The 20868-nt window shown below is 38.6% G+C and overlaps 1 protein-coding gene across 1 annotated transcript in view; it reads right to left on the bottom strand.

Annotated features, from left to right (window-relative positions):
- Positions 1 to 4430: 4430 nt before the first annotated feature.
- The window catches only part of STMN2 (stathmin 2), a 34154-nt gene continuing 17716 nt past the window's right edge, over positions 4431 to 20868 (bottom strand). Inside the window, exons 2-5 of the mRNA XM_034430014.3 lie at positions 13988 to 14083; positions 12289 to 12461; positions 8974 to 9165; positions 4431 to 6183 (exon numbers count right to left, since the gene is read on the bottom strand). Coding sequence (XP_034285905.1) covers positions 6124 to 6183; positions 8974 to 9165; positions 12289 to 12461; positions 13988 to 14083 — 521 coding nt within the window. The 3' untranslated portion in view covers positions 4431 to 6123. The remainder of the gene's footprint in view (positions 6184 to 8973; positions 9166 to 12288; positions 12462 to 13987; positions 14084 to 20868) is intronic.

The raw sequence follows: 20868 nt of genomic DNA, 5'->3' as shown, positions 1-20868 counted from the left end.
AGGACGATAGGCGCGTATGCACGCCCCCTTTACGGACCTCTTAGGAATGGGGTGAAGTCCGCGGTAGACAGTTTAAGATTGAAGCTGTGAGGGTTTGAGGATGTAACAACAGAGTCAAGTAGAACATTCCAGGCCTTGACCACTCTGTTGCTGAAGTCATAGTTACCTTAAGTTTGTATTGATTGTTTGCCCATGTATTATTGTGGTTGAAGCTGAAGAAGTCGTTGACAGGTAAGACATTGTAGCAGACAATTTTGTGTACTATGCTTAGATCAGACCGCAGGTGGCGCATTTCAAGATTGTCTAAGCCCAAAATTTCAAGCCTGGTGGCATAAGGGATTCTATTGTGAGTAGAGGAGTGAAGTACTCTTCTCGTGAAATACCTCTGGACCTGGGGTGGGTTCTACTTACCTTTACTACCGGTTCACAGCGGGACATGCGCAGAAGCGTTTTGATGACATTGGGGTCGATGGGCAGAGCCTCCTGCTGGTTTTACTACCGGTTCTATAGAACCGGTGCGAACTGGGGGCAACCCACCACTGCTCTGGGCCCACTCAATTGCATTAATGTCCGATATACAGTGTGGATTCCAGGTAGATGAGCTGTATTCAAGAATTGGTCTGGCAAAGGTTTTGTATGCCCTAGTTAGCAGTACAATGTTACCAGAGAAGAAGTTTCGAAGATTAGTGTGTGGGTACTTTAATAGTCTGCATGGGCTGCTGTTGATCATGGTTCAGTGGCTGCAGCTATGTCATATGACTTGGTTACAGAAAGGCTATAGTTATATACTGTAGCACTTATTCTTCACAAGTTGTGCCAGCTGCCTAATTGCTTCTTGGCATATCTCAAAGCTTTGTTGTTGACTTATAAGACCCAACATAGTTTAAGACAAAGAATTTGATAGAAAGCATGTTCTGATATGCACCAGTCCAGGCTAATTGTTTTTGAATGGGACTTGCTTATGATAATTTTATCTGAATTTAGGTTTATTCAGATGTGGTACCCTGGGTATGACATTTCCTATCTTTGGAGGAGTGTCCAGTGTCTTCAGTATTGTGATTCCACCAGTTACTTAAATATCTCTCTCTTTGATTTTTATTTGTGCCGATGCTGATCTTGCTGCCGATTTCAGGCCATTGTTTTATCTTTTGGTTTTCAGTTTTGATACTTTTTATGTTGTTCCAAATTTGTCAGTCTAATCGCTGCTATTCTTCTATGGAATAACTTGAATATTGCTTTCTAAACAATCCTATTTATTCAGAGATAAATCCTGGTTATATATTGTGCCTCCTTGTAACAACTTGACAGAGAAGTAAATTTTGCTGGACTCTATTGTCCCACTTTTCTAAAGGATTTTTAATTCTGATTTGAAGGAAAAACTAATGCATATATTGGGAACATGTGCTTGCACTTTATATTCAGGCTTACTTTCAGACTTTGGAAAAAGTTATTTATCCCATTGCTTCCTTCTAGTCCAGAAATTTACATATCCTGACATGGTAGACCCACCCTCTTTCAAAATGGGTGGAAAGAAGACTCTCTTAGGACCACTGTATGTAAAGGTATGCATCTTCCTGGAGGGTTACCATAGGCCAAAATCCTCTTCAGAATGTTTCCCTGGTTGCCCTTTTATCCTGAGATGCAGTGAACAGCTTCTAGGAGATTGATCATCAGTGGTACCTCTCTTAATTCCAGAATTCCCTTCCTAGAGACTGGTAACCAGCAGGGGTGGCTTCTAAATTTTTTTACTACTGTTTCTGTGGGTGTGGCTTATTTTGTGGGCATGGTTTGATGGTCATGTGACAAACAATTCTTTAGGATTTAGCAGAGTTACTAGTCTACCAGGCTTTTAACTGCTTGCAGAGCTGTACCAGTCTACCCATTTGTTTTTGGAGCTCACTGGTCTACTACCATCCTGCCTTTTACTGCTGATCAGCTGTAGGGCAGCCCTTTGAAGTGCCACAGCAAGAGTTTAAACAGTTTTTTGCCGCTCTGCCACCACGAGAGCATCGGAAACCACTTTCAGCCAGCTTGGCCTCAATTGCCAACCTACCACTACCAAGTGGTTTACAAGGAGTGGATTGGTTCTAGCCGATCAATTAGGAGATTTCTTGGCTTCTGAATTTAAAGCGATGGTATGTTGTTTTTTTTCTCTCTCTTCTTTGTCAAGTGAGCCCTGATTTTTTTCTTCTAGCCGATCAGCTGGGACTCGGGAGGAAGCGAATAGATTGGGGGCAGGGCCAGGCAGAGGTGGTATTTACCGGTTCTCTGAACTACTAAAAATTTCCACTACCGATTCCCAAGAACCGGGGAGAACCGGTAGTAACCCACCACTAGTAACCAGACTGGTCTCTAGTTCGTTAGCTTTCTGATACCTGGTAATGAAGTGTCCTTTATCCTTCAAGAGAAGTGATGTTCCAGAAGTTGGGTGCAACAGCAGAAAAGGCCTTTCTTTGGGGCTTTGCCAGCCAACATTCCTTAGTCAATGCCACCAGCAATAAGACTCTCCTGTCTGTTTGGACAGGTAGAAACAGTCAGAAAGAGATGGCTCAATTTTATTACTTTTATTCTACTGCACTAAAAAGAGTTGAAAGTCAATGCTTCCCCTCTTTCCCTTTACCCCACACTTCTCTCTTCCCCTTCTTTTCCTCCCCCACTTCCCTACTATCTTTATTTTCACTTGTATTTTATATGTTGATAACTTCAATAAAATTACCATATTTTTTGGAATATAAGATGCACCGGAGTATAAGACGCACCTACCTTTTTTGGTGAGGAAAAGAAGAAAAAGAAATCTCCCTCTGCCTCTGCTCTGAGCAATTTTGCCTCTTTGCAGCAAACAGGAAACAGCCTGCTTTACTTTCATTTTTGTTTTCAGCATAGCTTGATTAGCACAAGGGAAAACCAAAATCTGCTCCAAGAATTTACCTCTTTGCAGCAAGCGGCAGAGCCCTGAGCAAAACAGAGAGTCGGGAGGCCGATCCAATCAACTTGTGCTAATTAGGCTGTGCTGAAGCTGAAAGGAGCTGTTTTTTCTTGCTGTTTGCTTGCAAGGAGGTAACTGCTGTGAGGCAGAGGCCAAAGGGTGGGGGGGCCAGTGGGTGGGCGGGGCTACATTGGTGTATAAGACGCACCTAAATTTTCACCCCCTTTTTAGGGGAAAAAAGGTGCGTCTTATACTCTGAAAAATACGGTATATATATATATAAGAAAGAGATGGCTTCATAAGTAATCTGGCTCTATATATGTTGTGGGGCTACCAGCACCTTGAAAGGCACTCAAAAATAGACTGGTGTGAGATGCACCAGTTAGCCACCCATGGGACTGCATTCTGTGCCATTGGAACTATCTGAATGCTCTTGAAGGGCAGTCCCACGGAGTATGCATTGCAATAACCCAAGTAAGAAGTCACAAAGCAGTGGTGAAATGCATTTTTTTGCTACCGTTTCTGTGGGCATGGCTTGGGGGGGAGCATGTGACTGGGTGGGTGTGGCCAACTTTTTTTTAAAGCATTTTTCGCTCGAACTGGTAGTAAAACAATGCTTTGAAAAAGTAAAAAAAAAGGTTCCGACGATCGCGCGGCACAGCTGTGATCATTGAAAACTTTTTTTTACTTTTTAAAGCATTTTTTTACTACCGGTTCACCCGAACTGGTAATTTTTATCACTACTGGTTTGCCCGAACCGGAGCGAACCGGTAGCATTTCACCCCTGTCACAAAGTATGAGTAATTTTTTCTTCCATTAATAGGTTTTTGCAGTAGTTTTAATGGAGCGTCCAGTGACTCATAGGTGGCATAACATAAATTTAGAATGATGGAGAGTTACCTTAGGCAAAATGGGTGGCCTATAAATTGAATGAATGAATGAATGAATGAACGAACAAATGAATAAACAAACAAACAAACAAACAAATGATATTGTCCAAAAAATATCTGAACTACTGCGAAGAGATATATATTTGCTGATTCCTGACTTGGACAATAATCTTTTGACCACACTTCTCCTGTATCAAATAGACATCCCTGTTATTTATCAGCTTTACTATCATCTAACAGAAATACAAAAGATCAACCTGGCAGCACTATGCAGAATTTGGAAAAGTAGTTCCAACCATCAAAACTGAATCAGTTGTATCTTTCCTCTGCCTACAAAAATATTTCCAATATTTGGAGTTTGTTACCAAATGTTTTAAACTGTTCTACATCTGCTCATTCTTACCCAACAGTTGAAATTTTACATATACTAAATTTTAAGCTGGAATGGATAACTCACAATTTATGACAGTGAAGTTTAGAAAAGTAGCAGAATATTGACCAAAAAAAAATCCCCCACCTGATATTTAATATAAGAATAACAGTGTCATTCCAATAATACTAGTTATTAGTATTATGTTGCATCACGTGAGACAACAGATGACTCTTTTTTTCAGTTCACAGAACTCCAATTCTTTATTAATCACAGCTTGCTCACAATGACATACAGGAAAATAGCACTAATGAAGAGTAGAATACGCAGGCAGCAATTTCCAGGAGAGTTTGGGATACCTTCAAGCTGGCAGCTGTTTCAGACAATATGTGTGTTGAGATTGGTCATATTATTTGACACAAGCACCTTGGCTAGTCATCCTGACCGCTTCAGCCCTCATCATTTAGATAGTGTTTTAAAAGTAGGCAGGACAGACTAACACTGTAGAGCAGAAGTTAGTAGGATTAAGACCAGCTCACTGATTTGGGATGAAAAATAGCACACGGAACATCTTGCAGCGTCATGAAATCACAAAGCTTAAGGCTGGAATTCTGTCTGCAAAGATGCTCTTGGTCTCTTCACAGATTTTAGCAACTGGAGACAAGACAATATGCCTATTTCCCAAACTGATATCCTTCAGATACTGTGGGGTTATGAAACTTCGGGAACTGCAGTCTAGGAATTGTAGTGCTGTCACAAGAGAAGTGCACCAGGTTTTGAAAGGCTAGCGCAGTGTTTCTCAATCTCGGCAACTTTAATGTAGGTGGACCAACTCCCAGAATTCTCCAGCCGGCAATGCCGGCTGGGGAATTCTGAGAGTTGATGTCCATACATTGTAAAATTTCCAGGGTTGAAAAACATTGGACTAGAGCCTAAGAAAATGAAACTGACTGCAGTTTTTATACCTATAAATTCCATGAATTTTTCTGGCAGTGAATCTGAATCTGTTCACTCCCTACTGCATACAACGCCTTTTAAAAGTATCTATTATCGATTTCCCTCCTTGTTGGGGAAAATTCTTTTTTTGCTTCTAAACTTAAGACATGCAGCTTTACTGAATACTGTTTTATGCCACAATAAATCCTGATGTGTTCTAAAGGCTTTCTCCTTTAGATGCTTAATTTCAATTTCACTGAACCCCATGGAGCTTGTTTCTGTACAGCACAGCTCTGTTTTCTCTATAGAAGAACATTGGGGTTGTAAATAAATTATGATTTCTTAATGTTCTATGACTTCATTTTTCTAGACCAGTGTTTCTCAACCTTGGAAGCTTGAAGATGGGTGGACTTCAACTCCCAGAATCCCCCAGCCAGTCTACCCATCTTCAAGCTACCAAGGTTGAGAAACACTGGTCTAGACCATTTAATCAAATAAGAATGCCTACCTGTAATTGGCTTATTGACTTAAGCTTATTGATTGCAAAGCTTTCCATGTTATTAAGTGATGACACGACAGTAGCACCATATAGACCTTCTGTTGACTTGGCTTTCAGTTAGAACGAGTATACAGTTTGGCATGGATTTTGCTGCAAAGAACTTCATAGCAAAGTTCTAACAAATTTAACTGAATGAAAACAGACGACATCAAAAGCCTGTTACAGGACGTGTAAAGGTTATGAAATAACTTGCATAATGCAATACTTGTATTTTTTAACAAAAATGTAAGTATTTACAAAATAAGATCCAAGTTTTAATTTTAAACATCAAGCAAATCATTCTGCAAAGACTGCATTGTTTTAAATTTTTTTTGTTTCGTTTTTATTGAGTTCTTGATTCTTTTTTTTTTTTTTAAACCATGTCATACATTTCCTATACTAATATTTCATGATCTGTAATAATATAGGCAGGGGAGTTATCCGACTCCCTCTACTGCTGGGCTCAGCCAGACAGTTCCACCTGAAGCTCCTTGTTTCTGCGGACCTCTGCAGCATGCCTTTCCTGGGAATAAAGGGGCAAAATAGAGACAAGTTTAACATCTGCCTTCCTCCCTTCCTTCAGGAAGAATGTTAAATGGCCACAAGATTTGGCCATGAACTTTAGCTTTAATAGGGCTCTAAAAGAAGCATTCATAATGAAGTGGGACACAATTCCATTACTGATTCATGATAGCTGAGGAATAGAACAGAGTTGGAAGGAACCTTGGAGTTCTAGTCCCGGGGGTCTCCAACCTTGGCAACTTTAAGACTTGTGGACTTCAAGTCCCAGAGTTCCTCAGTCTGGCTGAGGAACTCTGGCTGAGAACTTTCTGGCTGAGGAATTCTGGGAGTTGAAGTCCACAAGTCTTAAAGTTGCCAAGGTTGGAGACCCCTGTAATCTAGTCCAATCCCCTGCGCAAGCAGGAAGCCCTATACCATTTCAGAAAACAGATTGCAAGAAAAAGGAAAAACAGAATTAAGGAGATTGCCTTCCTGTCCTTTTCTTTCAGGACTATCCTGAATCTGGTTTATAATGTATTCTCCAGTCAATTTGAAATTGTTTTATTCACAAACTGAATAAAAGAAAAACTTAATAGAACAGCTTGGACTAGGCATCTAGTGCCCACTGGAATGCTGAAGACATGTGTAATTGCAACTCCACAATACAAAACTAGGCCTTGTGCGCAGGGGTGAAATCCAATTTTTTTTTACTACTGGTTCTGTGGGCTTGGTGGGTGTGGTGTGGCTTGGTGGGCATGGAAGGGGAAGGATACTGCAAAATCTCCATTCCCACCTCACTCCAGGAGAAGGATATTGCAAAATCCCCATTCCCTCCCCACTCTGGGACCAGCCAGAGATGGTATTTGCCGGTTCTCCAAACTACTCAAAATTTCCGCTACCGGTTCTCTGAACTGCTCAAAATTTCCGCTACCGGTTCTTCAGAACCTGTCAGAACCTGCTGGATTTCACCCCTGCTTGTGTGCCTATCTCATGAGATAAGATGCAGATGGAGTCTGCGTTGCCATGTGATAGTTGCTCATCCACCCCACCTCTCTGCAGATACCGAGGAGTTTGAATAAGCCGTTGTGTGTGAAACATCTATATTGTGTGAAATCATGTGCCTATGTCTTTCCCCAGAATCAGGAGTTATCCAAACGTTTTGGTAGATAAATGGCCACATTATTTGTGCCAATAGATTTATATAGCTGCCCTATTCTGCTATTCACAGAAATGACTGAGAGCTAAAAGTAAGGAAGAGTACAAGATCTACAAACCTAGGAGGAGTGAAGGAGAAAATGTTGGAAAGCAGTTAAAATCAAACTATGATTCAGCCAACAAATAAGGTTAGGAGTGGAGGAAAGCATCCCTGGAAACCAGCTAATTAAGATGCAATCCAGTCAAAAATAAAACTAGGAGGAGTGAAGGAGATATCTTTGAAGAATAGTTACTGATTTTGAAATGTTTTTAAGAGAGGAATAAAATATTATATGTTGATTATTAGATGTGATTTAAAAGAAACATTGACTTGATTTGGGTCTTTGAAATAAGGAGAATATATGAAATACTGATTGTTAAAATGATAAATGAATATTATAAAGAGCTGTTTAGATTTGAAGTTTAAGATTTAGGGTGATTACATAATAGAATGTTAAATGTTAGAATAAGATGTTAGATTGAATGACAAAAATTGGGTTTAGATTTGTTCTGTTTTTTTTTCTTTTCTCTTTTTTTCTTTTTCCTTTAAGATGTTAATTGATGAAATTTGGAATTTATACTTATTTTATACCGGAGCAAACCCTTGCTCTAAAAAGATGTTGTTTTATCTTTTATGTCAAAAATAAATTCAAAAAAATTCGAAAAAAAAAAAAAAGATCTACAAATGAGACATCACATCAATTCAATCCCGAACTTAATGTACTTAGTGTGAATATGCTTGGATATGTCCTGCAATCACACAACTGATTTATGAAAATTGCTAATCTGGAAGGAGTTTCCAAGCCTATTCACTTTAATGTTAATAAAGGTTTGCTTCAAGCCAAATTCATGAAAGTCAAGGACAAAGTGTGTGCAATGAAAATATATATACAGGAATGAAACTAGTGTGCAGTTTTAGCACTCAGACATCCAAACAGGGCTAGTCTATGTGCTCGAAATGTCTAATTTATAGACACGAAAGGTAAGAGAACCATAGATGAGACGGTTATACTGCATGTATGGTCTTACTTCCATGCGAAGCAAAATCTCTATATATTTGCGATCCCTTTTATTCACCTGAAGGGAAAGGTTGACATATTTATGCATTTTAAAGCATGAATCTTTTCATATATTTCAGCTGTGCCTTGCCTGGTACTCTCCAGAGGTATTCTATTTCAATTCTAAGATTTTCCAGAATTTTGCAGGCTGAAAGCCAAAATACTTAAGAAGATGACTCTCTGGCGAAGAGTGCATAGATTAGTTAAGGCGTTATTCTGAATTCAATATAGAAGAGGGATGAGTCTTTATGAACCATATTGAATCAGCAGGGGCTGGGTCAGGAAGTGGGGGGGGTCACGTACAAGAAAGTGACAGAACATTGATTGAATAGTCAGAATGTTCATCCTCAGCTTTTTAAAAACCTGTTGGCAGGGGGTTTACTCCCACATTCACTTGAGCATAAATAAAAATCTTACCTAACTCGAACATTACTTCTTAGACATCCCTACTCAACATCTGAGTAGGACTCCTGCTCCCTCTACCCCCGGTGCTTTATCAGCTCTGTTTGGCTGAGTCTCAGTTTACTTTTTGTACGTTAATTTGTTCCCAGCCTGGTTACCTTCTCCTGAAGACGTTCAATAAGAGCAGCTAAGTTAGCTTCACGGTTTTCTTTGATCTGTTCCATTTTCAGTATCAGTTTTTCCTCTGCCATTTTGCTGAAGTTATTGTTCTCCTCCAAGGCCTTCTGAAGGACTTCTCGCTCATGTTCTCTCTTTTCTGCCAGTTGTTTCAGCACCTGGGCCTCCTGGGACTGTATAAAGTTGAGAAATTAAAAAAAAAATGAGCCAGTCAATTACAAAAATATTGAAAGAGAATAGATTCAGTGTATCAGTGTTCAGAGACAAAGGATGACTAATTTGCTGAAGTAAAAAATTTGGCAAGTACAAGTTCTCATTCCTCTGTCTACTTTGGACCATAAGGCTGGGGAGGGGAAGGTTAAACAGGTTTTTCCTTTAAATTTTGAAACTCTCAAAAAGATCTGGATTGAATATAAAACTGATACAATATCTTGTGGGTAAATTTGCAGAATACAGAATAACAAAGATGGAAGGGAACATGGAGGTCTTCTAGTCCAACCCCCTGCTTGAGCATGAGATCCTATACCATTCTGGACAAATGGCTGTCCAATCTCTTCTTAAAAACCTCCAGTGATGGGGCATCCACAATTTCTGAAGGTAAGCTGTTCCACTAATTAATTTTTCTGTCAGAAAATTTCTCCTTAATTCTATATTGGATGTCTCTTTGATAATCTTCCCTCTCTTCTTGCTCTACCTTCAGGTGCTTTGGAGCAGGGTTCTCCAACCTTGGCAACTTTAAGACTGGTGGACTTCAACTCTCAGAATTCCTCAGCCAAGGTTGAAGACCCTGCTTTGGAGAATAGGGCAACCTTCCTCTTCTTTGTGCCAAATATTAGAAGACTGCTATACTTTCATTGAGTTTGATTTAGGTATATCAGCAAATCAGCAAAAAAGTAAATAGAAAGTTTATCTTAAATAGAATTTTCCTACCACAAAAATGTGTGGGTAACAACCAGTAGTATTTCTCAAGAATAGGAAAATTCTGTGACATTTCCTCTCCCCACTTCAACAGTGAAAATAAACATGAGCAATAGCCATTGGCACAGGAACAAATTAGAAGGAAGTTGGAAGGATGATGCATTTTAGGGGTCCTTGGTGTTCTCCGAGCTTGGTTGTTTTCTTGCAGACATTTCATTACTCAAACTATGTAACAGCATCAGTGCTAGTAGGAAGTGGTGTTTACTTTCATTTTATATTCTAGTGGCATGCCCTGTCAGTGTTGGTGGGAGTGGATTTGGTGGTCCCTTAGTTGGGCTGTTGATTGGACATTGACAGACTTAGCCATAGTTTCAGCTGCAGAACCGTGACCATTCTAGGCCAAGTCCAAAAATGCTAAAGAATTCATGGAAGCCTGGCAGTCTGACAAATCAGACATCAACAAGCACATAGACATAAACAACATCTATATACCATTCAAAGAAGGCAATCAACAAGCCAAAGGGGAAGCAAAAAAGATCAAAACGCCTCCTTACCAGCAATCAAGACCTAAATGAGCAGAGATTAACACCAAGATTAACATTAGACTAACAATCAAGAAGCAAACAATACCCCAAAGGAACTTCCAGACAAGTAACAGTAAACAGCCCAACCATAGATAGAACCACCAAGACTATTCCCACCAACTCTAACAAGGCAAGCCACTAGAACAGAGGTCTTCAAACTTGGCAGCTTTAAGACTTGTGGACTTCAACTCCCAGAATTCTCCAACCAGCATAGTCTTAAAGCTGCCAAGTTTGAAGACCTCTGCACTAGAATATAAAATGAGAGTAAAGCCCACTCCCCATTAAACTGATGATGTTACTTGATTTGAGTAATGAAACATCTGCAAGAAAACAACCAAGCTCATACAGCACCAAGGATTCCTCATTTCAGTGGTGGGTTGCCCCCGGTTCGCACCAGTTCTATAGAACCAGTAGTAAAATTGGAGGGAGGCTCCGCCCACTGACCCTGATGTCATCAAACGCTTTTGCACATGTGCAGAAGCTTCTGCCCTTGCGCAGAAGGCATGTGCGTGGCCCTGTTGCGAACTGGTAGTAAAGGTAAGTAGAACCCACCCCTGGAAGAAACATCATTTCAACCACGAACTACAAATATTCTCTTTAAAGCCAAAATTGTTTGTCCTGCCCGGTGGCTACAAAGTAATATTGAGAAAAAGCATTTGGGATGTGTTAAAATTTTGAGAGACCAAAAGTTAGACGAGGAAAGTAGTGGAATGGCAAATTCTATAGTTATACACTATCATCAAAATTGCTTTCCATAAATATTATTTATCCTGAATAAATTGCTGTTTATTCTCAGATGTCTATGTATAGAACAATGATTTATGTCAAATCAAATGCTTTTATTACAATCATAAATCAGAAAATATGATTTATGTCCCAGTAAGTAATGAAAACAGTTAAAAAAGGAGAAAAAGGAAAATTTAACAACCCTAGATGATAAATGGCCAGAGAACTAGGAGCATAATTGGATTCTCAATTATATAATTTGCTATTGACACTTGTGCATGAGGCTGACACTACTGATTAATAAACACTAATGTAATTACTAGGGAGAGGTTTAATTCTAAGACTGTGTGAAATCAATTAACAAGTTTAAAGCTATTTTCTTTGATAAGGTGTTCCTGGAGTTTTTTGCTAGCTTAATTCTGCCCTAGAATCTCAATAACCTGGTCTTGCTTCTAAACTACAGACAGATGTAAAGCACATGTTTCTGGTAATCTAAGTTGTTGTTTTTTTTATTCTGAAGTACAAGTCAGTAAAACTTGTATCTATGTGATTAGCAATCCTGTTTCTTAACATTGAAACTCAGGTATTTAGCTGATTTTAAGTTACAAATTCTTGCATTTTCAAACATGGATCTCATTGTACACATCTTAAATGAAACAGATGTAGATTCAGTTCTGAACCCTCAAGGACACGCTTAAAGATGTAATTTTTTCAGAGCAGTTCAATAACCTACATGTGTCATAAATTGCAAATGAAACCTTAAAATAGCAATAACACTTAGACTTATATACTGCTTCACAGTGCTTTACAGCCCTCTCTAAGCGGTTTACAGAGTCAGCCTATTGCCCCCCCAAAATCTGGGTGCTCATTTTATCAACTTCAGAAGGATGGAAGGCTGAGTCAACCTTGAGCCTGGTGAGAGTTGAACTGCTAAATTGCAGGCAGCGGCAGGCAGCAGAAGTAGTCTGCAGTACTGCATTCCAACCACTGTATCACCATGGCTCTTATTATAAAATAACCCAAGGAATATCATCATGCATCTTCTCTATGGTATATATGGTTAGATACCCTTCTCCTTTCTTCTGCAGCTTCCAGCTTTTTCTGGATCTCTCCAAGGGACACATCTTTCTTCTTTGGAGAGGCTATAGTCCGGGGTGCTTCCGAGACAGGAGATGGCGGCTTTAAGATGAGTTCAAAAGCTTGGCCAGAGGCACGTTTGTTGATATGTTTGACTTCCATATCTGTGAAGGTAAAGTTAAAACATCTAATTCAAATGGTATATCAATAATAGATAATTTGTGGAAGTGTAATGACCATAACTCAGTGATATGGGTAATTTTCACTAAAATAGATGCTAGAGAAAAAGCAGTACACTATACAGATGGCTTATATTAACAACAGGGTACTACACAATTTTATTTTGGTCTTGCAAGGATGTACTTTGTTTGCTTAGGAGCCACAAAAAGAAATTGATACTACTAGTTTGAAATCATTGTAATAGGCTGAATTTTTTTGATGGGTGGAAGGGTTAAAGTATAAAATTGGTATCCTTGCAGGAGTTTAACACACCCATTCAGTCACTTAAACCTCTCTCAAAACTAGAGAGAATTGCCAAGAGTCTTAATTTACCTCAAACTCATTAAAATGAAAATGAAAATAAAAGAATTATTGGGACTCTAGGAATGCAAATAGGTCTGTGATTACTACAGTAATGAAATCAGTGATAAAATATACATCTTTTCGGTCCTGAGTTAATGTTTTAGGAATAGGTCACATTATACCCTCTGCTTTCCTAATATAACATGGTATTATTAAGAAAAAAAGAAATGTTAAAGCTTTTTACACTAATATCAAAATATAAAATAACGAATGTGCATTAAGAATGTATTTCCCATCTCTGGAAATTGCATGATCAGTTATGATGCAATTAATGTATTAATTAGTATATTATAGACATTTAACAATTATAGTAAAACCTAAGACTTCTCTAAAGGAATATAAGCTATGTCACTTTACTGAATGTAATGTATTTAAGATATTTTTTATATATCATGATTTAGTTGAATGGTAATATTAAAATATTAATTTTAATAATAATAATAATAATATTAAAGTTCTCTTAGGACAAGCGGTCAGTATTATAACTCCTGTGCTCAGAGGTATTTCTACTAGCTTCTTCTATCAAGCTCCCTGTTCCTTTGATTCTAAACCCAACAATTAAATAGGAAGTTAGTGTACTGAAAAGCAAAATGTTTTTAGCATGCTTTTTACTTACAAGAAGGTCTCTGAACTCAATGTAAACCCCTCAGATATCCTTAGAACTTAAAAATGGTGAATGGGTACTGATCAGTTCTTTGTAAAACATTTCTATTTGCAAAGATACAACCAGGAGGATAAGAACGTGTGAATGATCAGAACTGCCCAAGCTGTTTTTCTATCAAGTGGAATTTTATAATCATAACATAATAGTCATTTTGTGAGAGTTTTCATGACATGCTCTCAATTTCCAAACATGATCATAGTTTGCCATACAAATTTTACATTTAATCAAGTGTCAAATCAATCTTTCCAGCATGGTGCTTTCTAATATATTTGACTTCAGAATCCATAATCCTGTGCTGTTTTGCAGCATGGGAAGAGAAATATCTTGTAGGTTCCAGGTTGGAAATCATCGTTAAATAACAAAACAAGAGGAAAATGTTCATCTCCCATGGAAGAATAAATAACACTTCACTAAGGAAAACAATCGCTGCTGAAAACAACTTACCATCATATGTGTATATATTAATGTTGCGAGATTCTGGGTAAAAACAGGAGCAGATCAAAGAAAGCATGGACAGCTCCTTCATCTTTTCTTTATAAGCTGAAAGGGAAGAGAATGGATTAGTCCTTTCATATTTTCTGTTTACAGAGTGTCTTGATTTAATTAATTAATCTGCTCAGACTCCAGGCAGTGAACTTAGATGACAAATTTTAACTCTGGTACCTTTGTGAAATTAATTGCTACTTGATAAAAATATCTAATAAAGTGTGACTTTTTTAAAAAAGGGTTGCTTCTTTATCATTGAAGTATGTAAGAATAGGATAGGATAGAATAACTGTATTGTCACTTTGAATGTAGACTAATCAGCATACATTAAAATGAAATTTCATTGCATACAGCTCTCAAAGAATCACCATGTCCAATATATACCACATAACCATGACAAACAAACTAATACAAATTTATGCATATAGCCACATATATTATTTTACACAGAGAAATGACAGTCTAGTTCAGATGTATAGCAATAGCAATAGCACTTAGACTGATATATTGCTTTATTGGTTTACCGTGTAAATGGACCCGGGGGGGGGGTCCTTATAGATACAGATCAGCATATCCCGATCCAGAAAGGGATGCAACTGGCGAATCATGCGAACCTGATAAAAGGCCTCCCTGGTCACAGCTGTCAGATGTTCTTCCAAGGACAGCCGTGCATCCAGGAGGACACCCAAGTTGTGGACTCTCTCTGTGGGGGCCAAAGACTCACCCCCAATAGTCAGCGATGGTGTCAGCTGACTATATTGGGACACCGGGAGCCACAGCCACTCGGTCTTGGAGGGGTTGAGTCTGAGCCTGTTCCTCCCCATCCAGATCCACACGGCCTCCAGGCACCGGGACATCACGTCAAGGGCATCATTGGGGTGGTCAGTTTACAGCCCTTTCTAAGTGGTTTTACAGAGTCAGCATATTGCCCCCAACAATCTGAGTCCTCATTTTACCCACGTCAGAAGGATACAAGACTGAGTCAACCTTGAGCCTGGTGGGATTTGAACTGCTAAATTGTAGGCAGCCAGTAGTCAGCAGAAGTGGCCTGCAGTACTGCACTCTAAACACTGCACCACCGATGCTCATGTATACATATACATGGCAGTGGTGGGTTGCCCCTGGTTCTCACCAGTCCTATAGAACCAGTAGTAAAACTGGCAGGAGGCTCCTCCCACTGACCCTGATGTCATCAAAATGCAGAAGAGCGCACGTATGCGCAAGCAAAGCAAGCGCATGTGTGTGGCCCCGTTGCGAACCGGTAGTAAAGGTAAGTAGAACCACCCCTGGTACATGGCGAGAAAAATGAATCTTGCAAGTTTACCAGACAGATGGAAATATTTGCTCTTTCTGCTACATTCCCACACACACATCCTCATTTCAAGGCCACAGCAGTAAACAAGAATAAATCTTTCTTTTGTAGGTTCACTTCTGCCATTACCTATAATGAGTTAAGTTCTCCAGCTAGCAAATGTTGTGATGGAAGAAAGCCAATAATTGCAACAAAGCCCTAGATTTCTCTGTTGCAACTGTTTGTCGTATTATATGTCTTGAGTCTTCCAACCTAGTGTCAAAAGTGCCATGATCTATCCTGGTTGCCAGCTTTAAAGGAAATTCAGAGGAAAAAAATATCTTTTGGCCTTTCACTCAGACAGGTGACTTGACTGGCTCAGCTCCTATTCATTCTCATAATGTTGTTTTATATTTGGGATGACAAGCTGCTAATATGTCCAGAGACAGGAAAGAGAAAACAGGAGACTTCACTTCACCCACACAAACAGAAAGCTTCTGGTGCAGGGGTGAAATCCAGCAGGTTCTGACAGGTTCTAGAGAACCGGTAGCGGAAATTTTGAGTAGTTTCGAAAGCCCGCAAATACCACCTCTGGCTGGCCCGAGTGGGGTGGGAATGGGGATTTTGCAGTATCCTTCCCCTGCCACACCCACCAAGCCACACCATGCCCACCAAGCCATGCCTACAGAACCGGTAGTAAAATTTTTTGAATTTCACCACTGTTCTGGTGGACTAAGGGAGTGAAGCCTTACTTCAGCCTCATATTCTGCATCTTCTCACGAAGATTTCTCTGAAGCCATATTTCTCTACTAAGAACACAGGGAGAAATGAAATTCCTAATGATTATTAAAATGTAGCTTATGCACATGAAAAGTTTTCCTCCCAGATGAGAAGTGGCTTCCAGCTCTTAACTACCTATTTTGTGGAACATGAAATTACATCCACATCATATTTGCATGTAGCCAAGCACAAGTAATATGCTTTGTTTGATATGCAAATAATTACATTGGGTATGTAATTCTGATTAATTTTTATTTTGAGACAATTTTATCACTCCTTTCCTGCTGTATGAGAAAATGTTTCAGAAATTCCTCTCAGCTATAACATGGTGAAGTTCAAATACATGTTCAGAGTTACACATATAAAGTCATTAATAATTATTGTGGCATTGAAGATATAAATAAATAGGTATACACACACTCCTAAGCTCTTCTGCCTTCTTGCACTAATAATATATCAGCTTCTGCACACTCTGTCTTATGATATCTATGTACAGTATATAGGCATCACTTTCGTTGTTTGAGTTATGTGTTATGTGATAAACAAATCGTTGAATTGACAGAAAGCGATAAGTCTTTCTCTTGTTTCTGTTCCTAGGACATACAGTCCAGCTATGTTGTCCTTACTATTTCCAACTTCGGCATTCCAAATCCAGTAAATTTTGGCACATCTTGCTTGCATGTTCTGTTGGTTTCAGTTTGAAGTTAATTACAAAATTATCAGCTTGTTCTTCTTCATCACTGGTTGGAGCATAGATAATTGCCAAATGACAGGATTCTCCATGAGGTAAAAATTGTGTTTGTTGGTCATTAACTGTACTGTAGCCTAGTACTGTCCTTGCTATATTCTTTATGACTGTGAAAAACAGCACCATTTCTTTTTTCTTTTTGTGTCTTTAGTAGTAAACAGCATAATCCTCTGGCTGAACAGGGCCAATTCTACCGCAATGCAATTCTCTGCTGCCTAAAATGCTAATTTCATTCATTTATCTTCCACTGTTGAGCTTTCCCATGTTCATTTCATCTTCCATCTGTATTTATACCTTTGCATCTTTAAATTGTATTTTCTTGTATGGCAACATCAGTAGCAGATATCCTGATTTTAATTAGCCACATTATAAACACTATTAGTATGCCAAAAGATCTTAACATTTTTCCTCAGTAGCATATTGAGTGCCATCCAAAACAGTATGAAAAGAAGCCTTTGCCATTGTTACTAAATTCACCATCCATGTCTGGCTTCATTGCTGCTTAATATATTTTTAATTTTTAATTATATTTTAATTATTAAAATATAGGAGACAGAGGAGCACTAGAGGGTGCCTGCTATCTATTTTCAATTTATTAGTTTACAAAATGTGGCTCACTTGAAGAGTTTCCACCTAGCTCGAGTGAGAAAAATTCGTTTTCCTACTGGAGAAAATTGTTTTCAGTGGCTGAGATCACTGAATGGTTTCATTAGAAGAAGTCAGATAATGCTCACATTCTTTTATGCAAAGGAATGGAATCTATGCTCATTTGAAAGATGCATTATTTATTTGTTTTCTTTAATAATCACATTTGCCATTCAAAGACTCAAGATAGCTCAGATTTTCTAAATAGGTCTGATTATATCTTCTTCCACAATTAGCACCAGTTGAGAAGATTGCATAATTCATAAGGTGATTAGATCTTCTGGCTGGATGTATTAATTTGTATACATTTACTAATACAAATAAAAGTTTCAGAGAGAAATCCCAACCCCACCATAATTGGACGTAAATGTTTGCAAGGGTTTTTTATTATTATTATCAAGAAGTGTCTTTCTGTAATTCCAGATACTTTGTGCTCACTATTGCACTTTTACATTGTGATAAAACAACAAACAAACAAACAAACAAACAAACAAACAAACAAACAAACAACAGACTGCAGCAATCAAATCACGGGTGCTAACATCCCAATGGCCACTGTAGGACAAGAAATAGATACAGAAGATACTAACTCTTGCAGACCAAATCTAGTACCCAACAAGATATCCCTTTATCTTTCAGTCAGAAAATGGAGAATAAAGCAGAACTTCTTTTCCATTCCTCTTCCAGGAAGTATTTCAATATTTTCAGCCTCATACTGTCAAGTGAGCCTGATAATCTACATTAAGAACTCAAGATATCATGCAAACATAATGAACAGCAAATGCAGAGCTGGGCTACAGCTGCCAGCCAGGTGGATTGGCCTCTGTAAATTGACTTATTTTCCATGTTTAGGATACCTCATCTAAAACTGGGACTAACCGAGCAAAACCAGAATGTCTAGTCTCCTAATTATTCACACAAAAGCAACAGAAATGGAACCATATGGGATTTAGAGTGAAAACTGGTCTGTATCTCTGTTTTTCCATTATAGTTGCTTGAGGTTTTGCACAGTTGCTACAGATAGACAATTAAAGTTCCACTCAAGTGCATCTATGGAATGGTCAAAAAGTCAAGATGGTGGTTGTAACCATACAATCAAACCTTACCCCTTTTATATATGCATCAATATTCCATGCCCATACAAAGGGCCATGGTTTTGATTGTGTTGCTATGACTGCTTGCTTCTTTGTTTTGATCCTTCCTTGGTGGATGATCCTGTTTCCAGTGCTACAAGAATTGAGTGCTTCAGAACCTTTTCCAGACCTTCAGAGGAAGAACTATATGTGATAGGTTGGCTGCAACTACACTAGCCCAGCCACTTCATAAGATCATCTGAGCCTCTACAAGTCTTATGGCCATAAATGTAAACCATTGTTTGTTCTATTTCTTGTTTGGCTAGCAAAATTATATTCATTTCTCTCCCCCACAAACACTTGTTTTAATTTTAGAGATTTATTTTGCCCTTCAAAACAACTAATGAATTAGATTGTACATTTAAACAAAAATACATGCATTAAATCCATAGACTTACATATCTATCATGCCATTCCCTTTACAATGTTATGCAAAATGAAGGAAAGGAAAGGAGAGGGAAGAGAGGAGAGGGAAGGAGAGGAGAGGATAGGAGATGAAAGAAAAGGAAAGTGAAGGAAAGTAAAGTAAAAGAAAGGAAAGGAAAGGAAAGGAAAGAGCTATTCACTAGACTTCTCCATACCTTTTTGTCCTTGTAAAGCTTCTGTGCTTTCATTCATAATCCTTCATACATTCCCTTTTATTCTTTAGATTTCTCACTTCTTTCTTTTTGAGAATAGCACTTAGCAATAGCACTTAGACTTATATACTGCTTCATAGTGCTTTTACAGCCCTCTCTAAGCAGTTTACAGAGTTAGTCTATCATCCCCAACAATCTGGGTTCTCATTTTACCCACCTTGGAAGGATGGAAGTTTGAGTCAACCTTGAGCCTGGTGAGATTCGATCTGCCAAATTGCAGGCAGATGGCAGTCAGCAGAAGTAGCCTGCAGTACTGCATTCTAACCACTACGCCACTGTGGCTCTTATCATGTGAACTCAATCCAAAAAATGGCTTTTCCCATCTTCTGTTTCCTCTTGACACATATTGATCATTTAACACATTCCTTCAGCATCCATTCATTCTTGATCCAATCTCTACTTACGTTACTATACATACTTCTTAAGTACCTCATTACCACATTATTCAATTTATGTGTCATCTAACATTCTTCCTTCCTTCCAAAACTGGGGAGATACACATTTTTACACTCAGCCTCCACCCCCCACCCTTTTCTCCTTTCCCCAATCATTCATTCCTCACACAGACCATATACAACCAGTACCTTTCCCCCAGCATCTTAAAATTTCTTCCTTTATTTCCCAAAATTCTATCAAGCTATCATCATGATCATCATCCTCTAATTTTTAACCACTAAAATTGTTCATTTCATGTTTTTGTCAAATACAACTACATTAATTTTCAGATCCATGCTCATCATTACATCAGACAATCTAACATTTGTTGCAAATTATTTAGTTCCTCAGTCAATAGCACACCATCATCTGCATACAAATGTACATGAACATTCACATCCCCAAACACCAGCATGCCTATACAGCATGATAGAGAGAAAGAGAGAGGGGGGAGGGGGAGGGAGGGAGGGAGAAGGATAGAGAGAGACAGAGAGAAAGAGAGAAATTGGCATTAAAAAACAGGGAACACCACATGTCTCAATCTTATTCCCTGCTCAGCACTGAAGCAATCACTAACATTATTCACACTTATGTTTTATTTTTATCCTACATATGTGTTATTATGCTCAGAATTATTCCATAAACAAATTCATGTTATCATAAGGTTTCTCCTTCTAACACCCCCTCAATTCAAATAGAAATAGAAATAGAATAACAGAGTTGGAAGGGAGTTGGAACCCCCTGCCCAGGCAGGAAACCCTACACCACTTCGGACAAATGGTTATCCAACATCTTCTTAAAAATTTCCAGTGTTGGAGCATTCACAACTTCTGCAGGCAAGTTGTTCCACTTATTAATTGTTCTAACTGTCAGGAAATTTCTCCTTAGTTCTAAATTGCTTCTCTCCTTGATTAATTTCCACCCATTGCTTCTTGTTCTACCCTCAGGTGCTTTGAAGAATAGTTTGACACCCTCTTCTTTGTGGCAGCCCCTGAGATATTGGAACACTGCTACTATGTCTCCCCTAGTCCTTCTCTTCATCAAACTAGACATACCCAGTTCCTGCAACCGTTCTTCATATGTTTTAGCCTCCAGTCCCCTAATCATCTTTGTTGCAATTCAATTTAATCCCAAATCATTTCGTCACCTTTATTTTAAATTACTGTCAT

Source organism: Pantherophis guttatus, chromosome 3 (assembly GCF_059756535.1).
Source record: "Pantherophis guttatus breed Tessera chromosome 3, ASM5975653v1, whole genome shotgun sequence".
Lineage (NCBI taxonomy): Eukaryota > Metazoa > Chordata > Lepidosauria > Squamata > Colubridae > Pantherophis > Pantherophis guttatus.
Note: the sequence above shows the minus strand (reverse complement) of the source record. Positions and strands in the feature narration are given on the sequence as shown.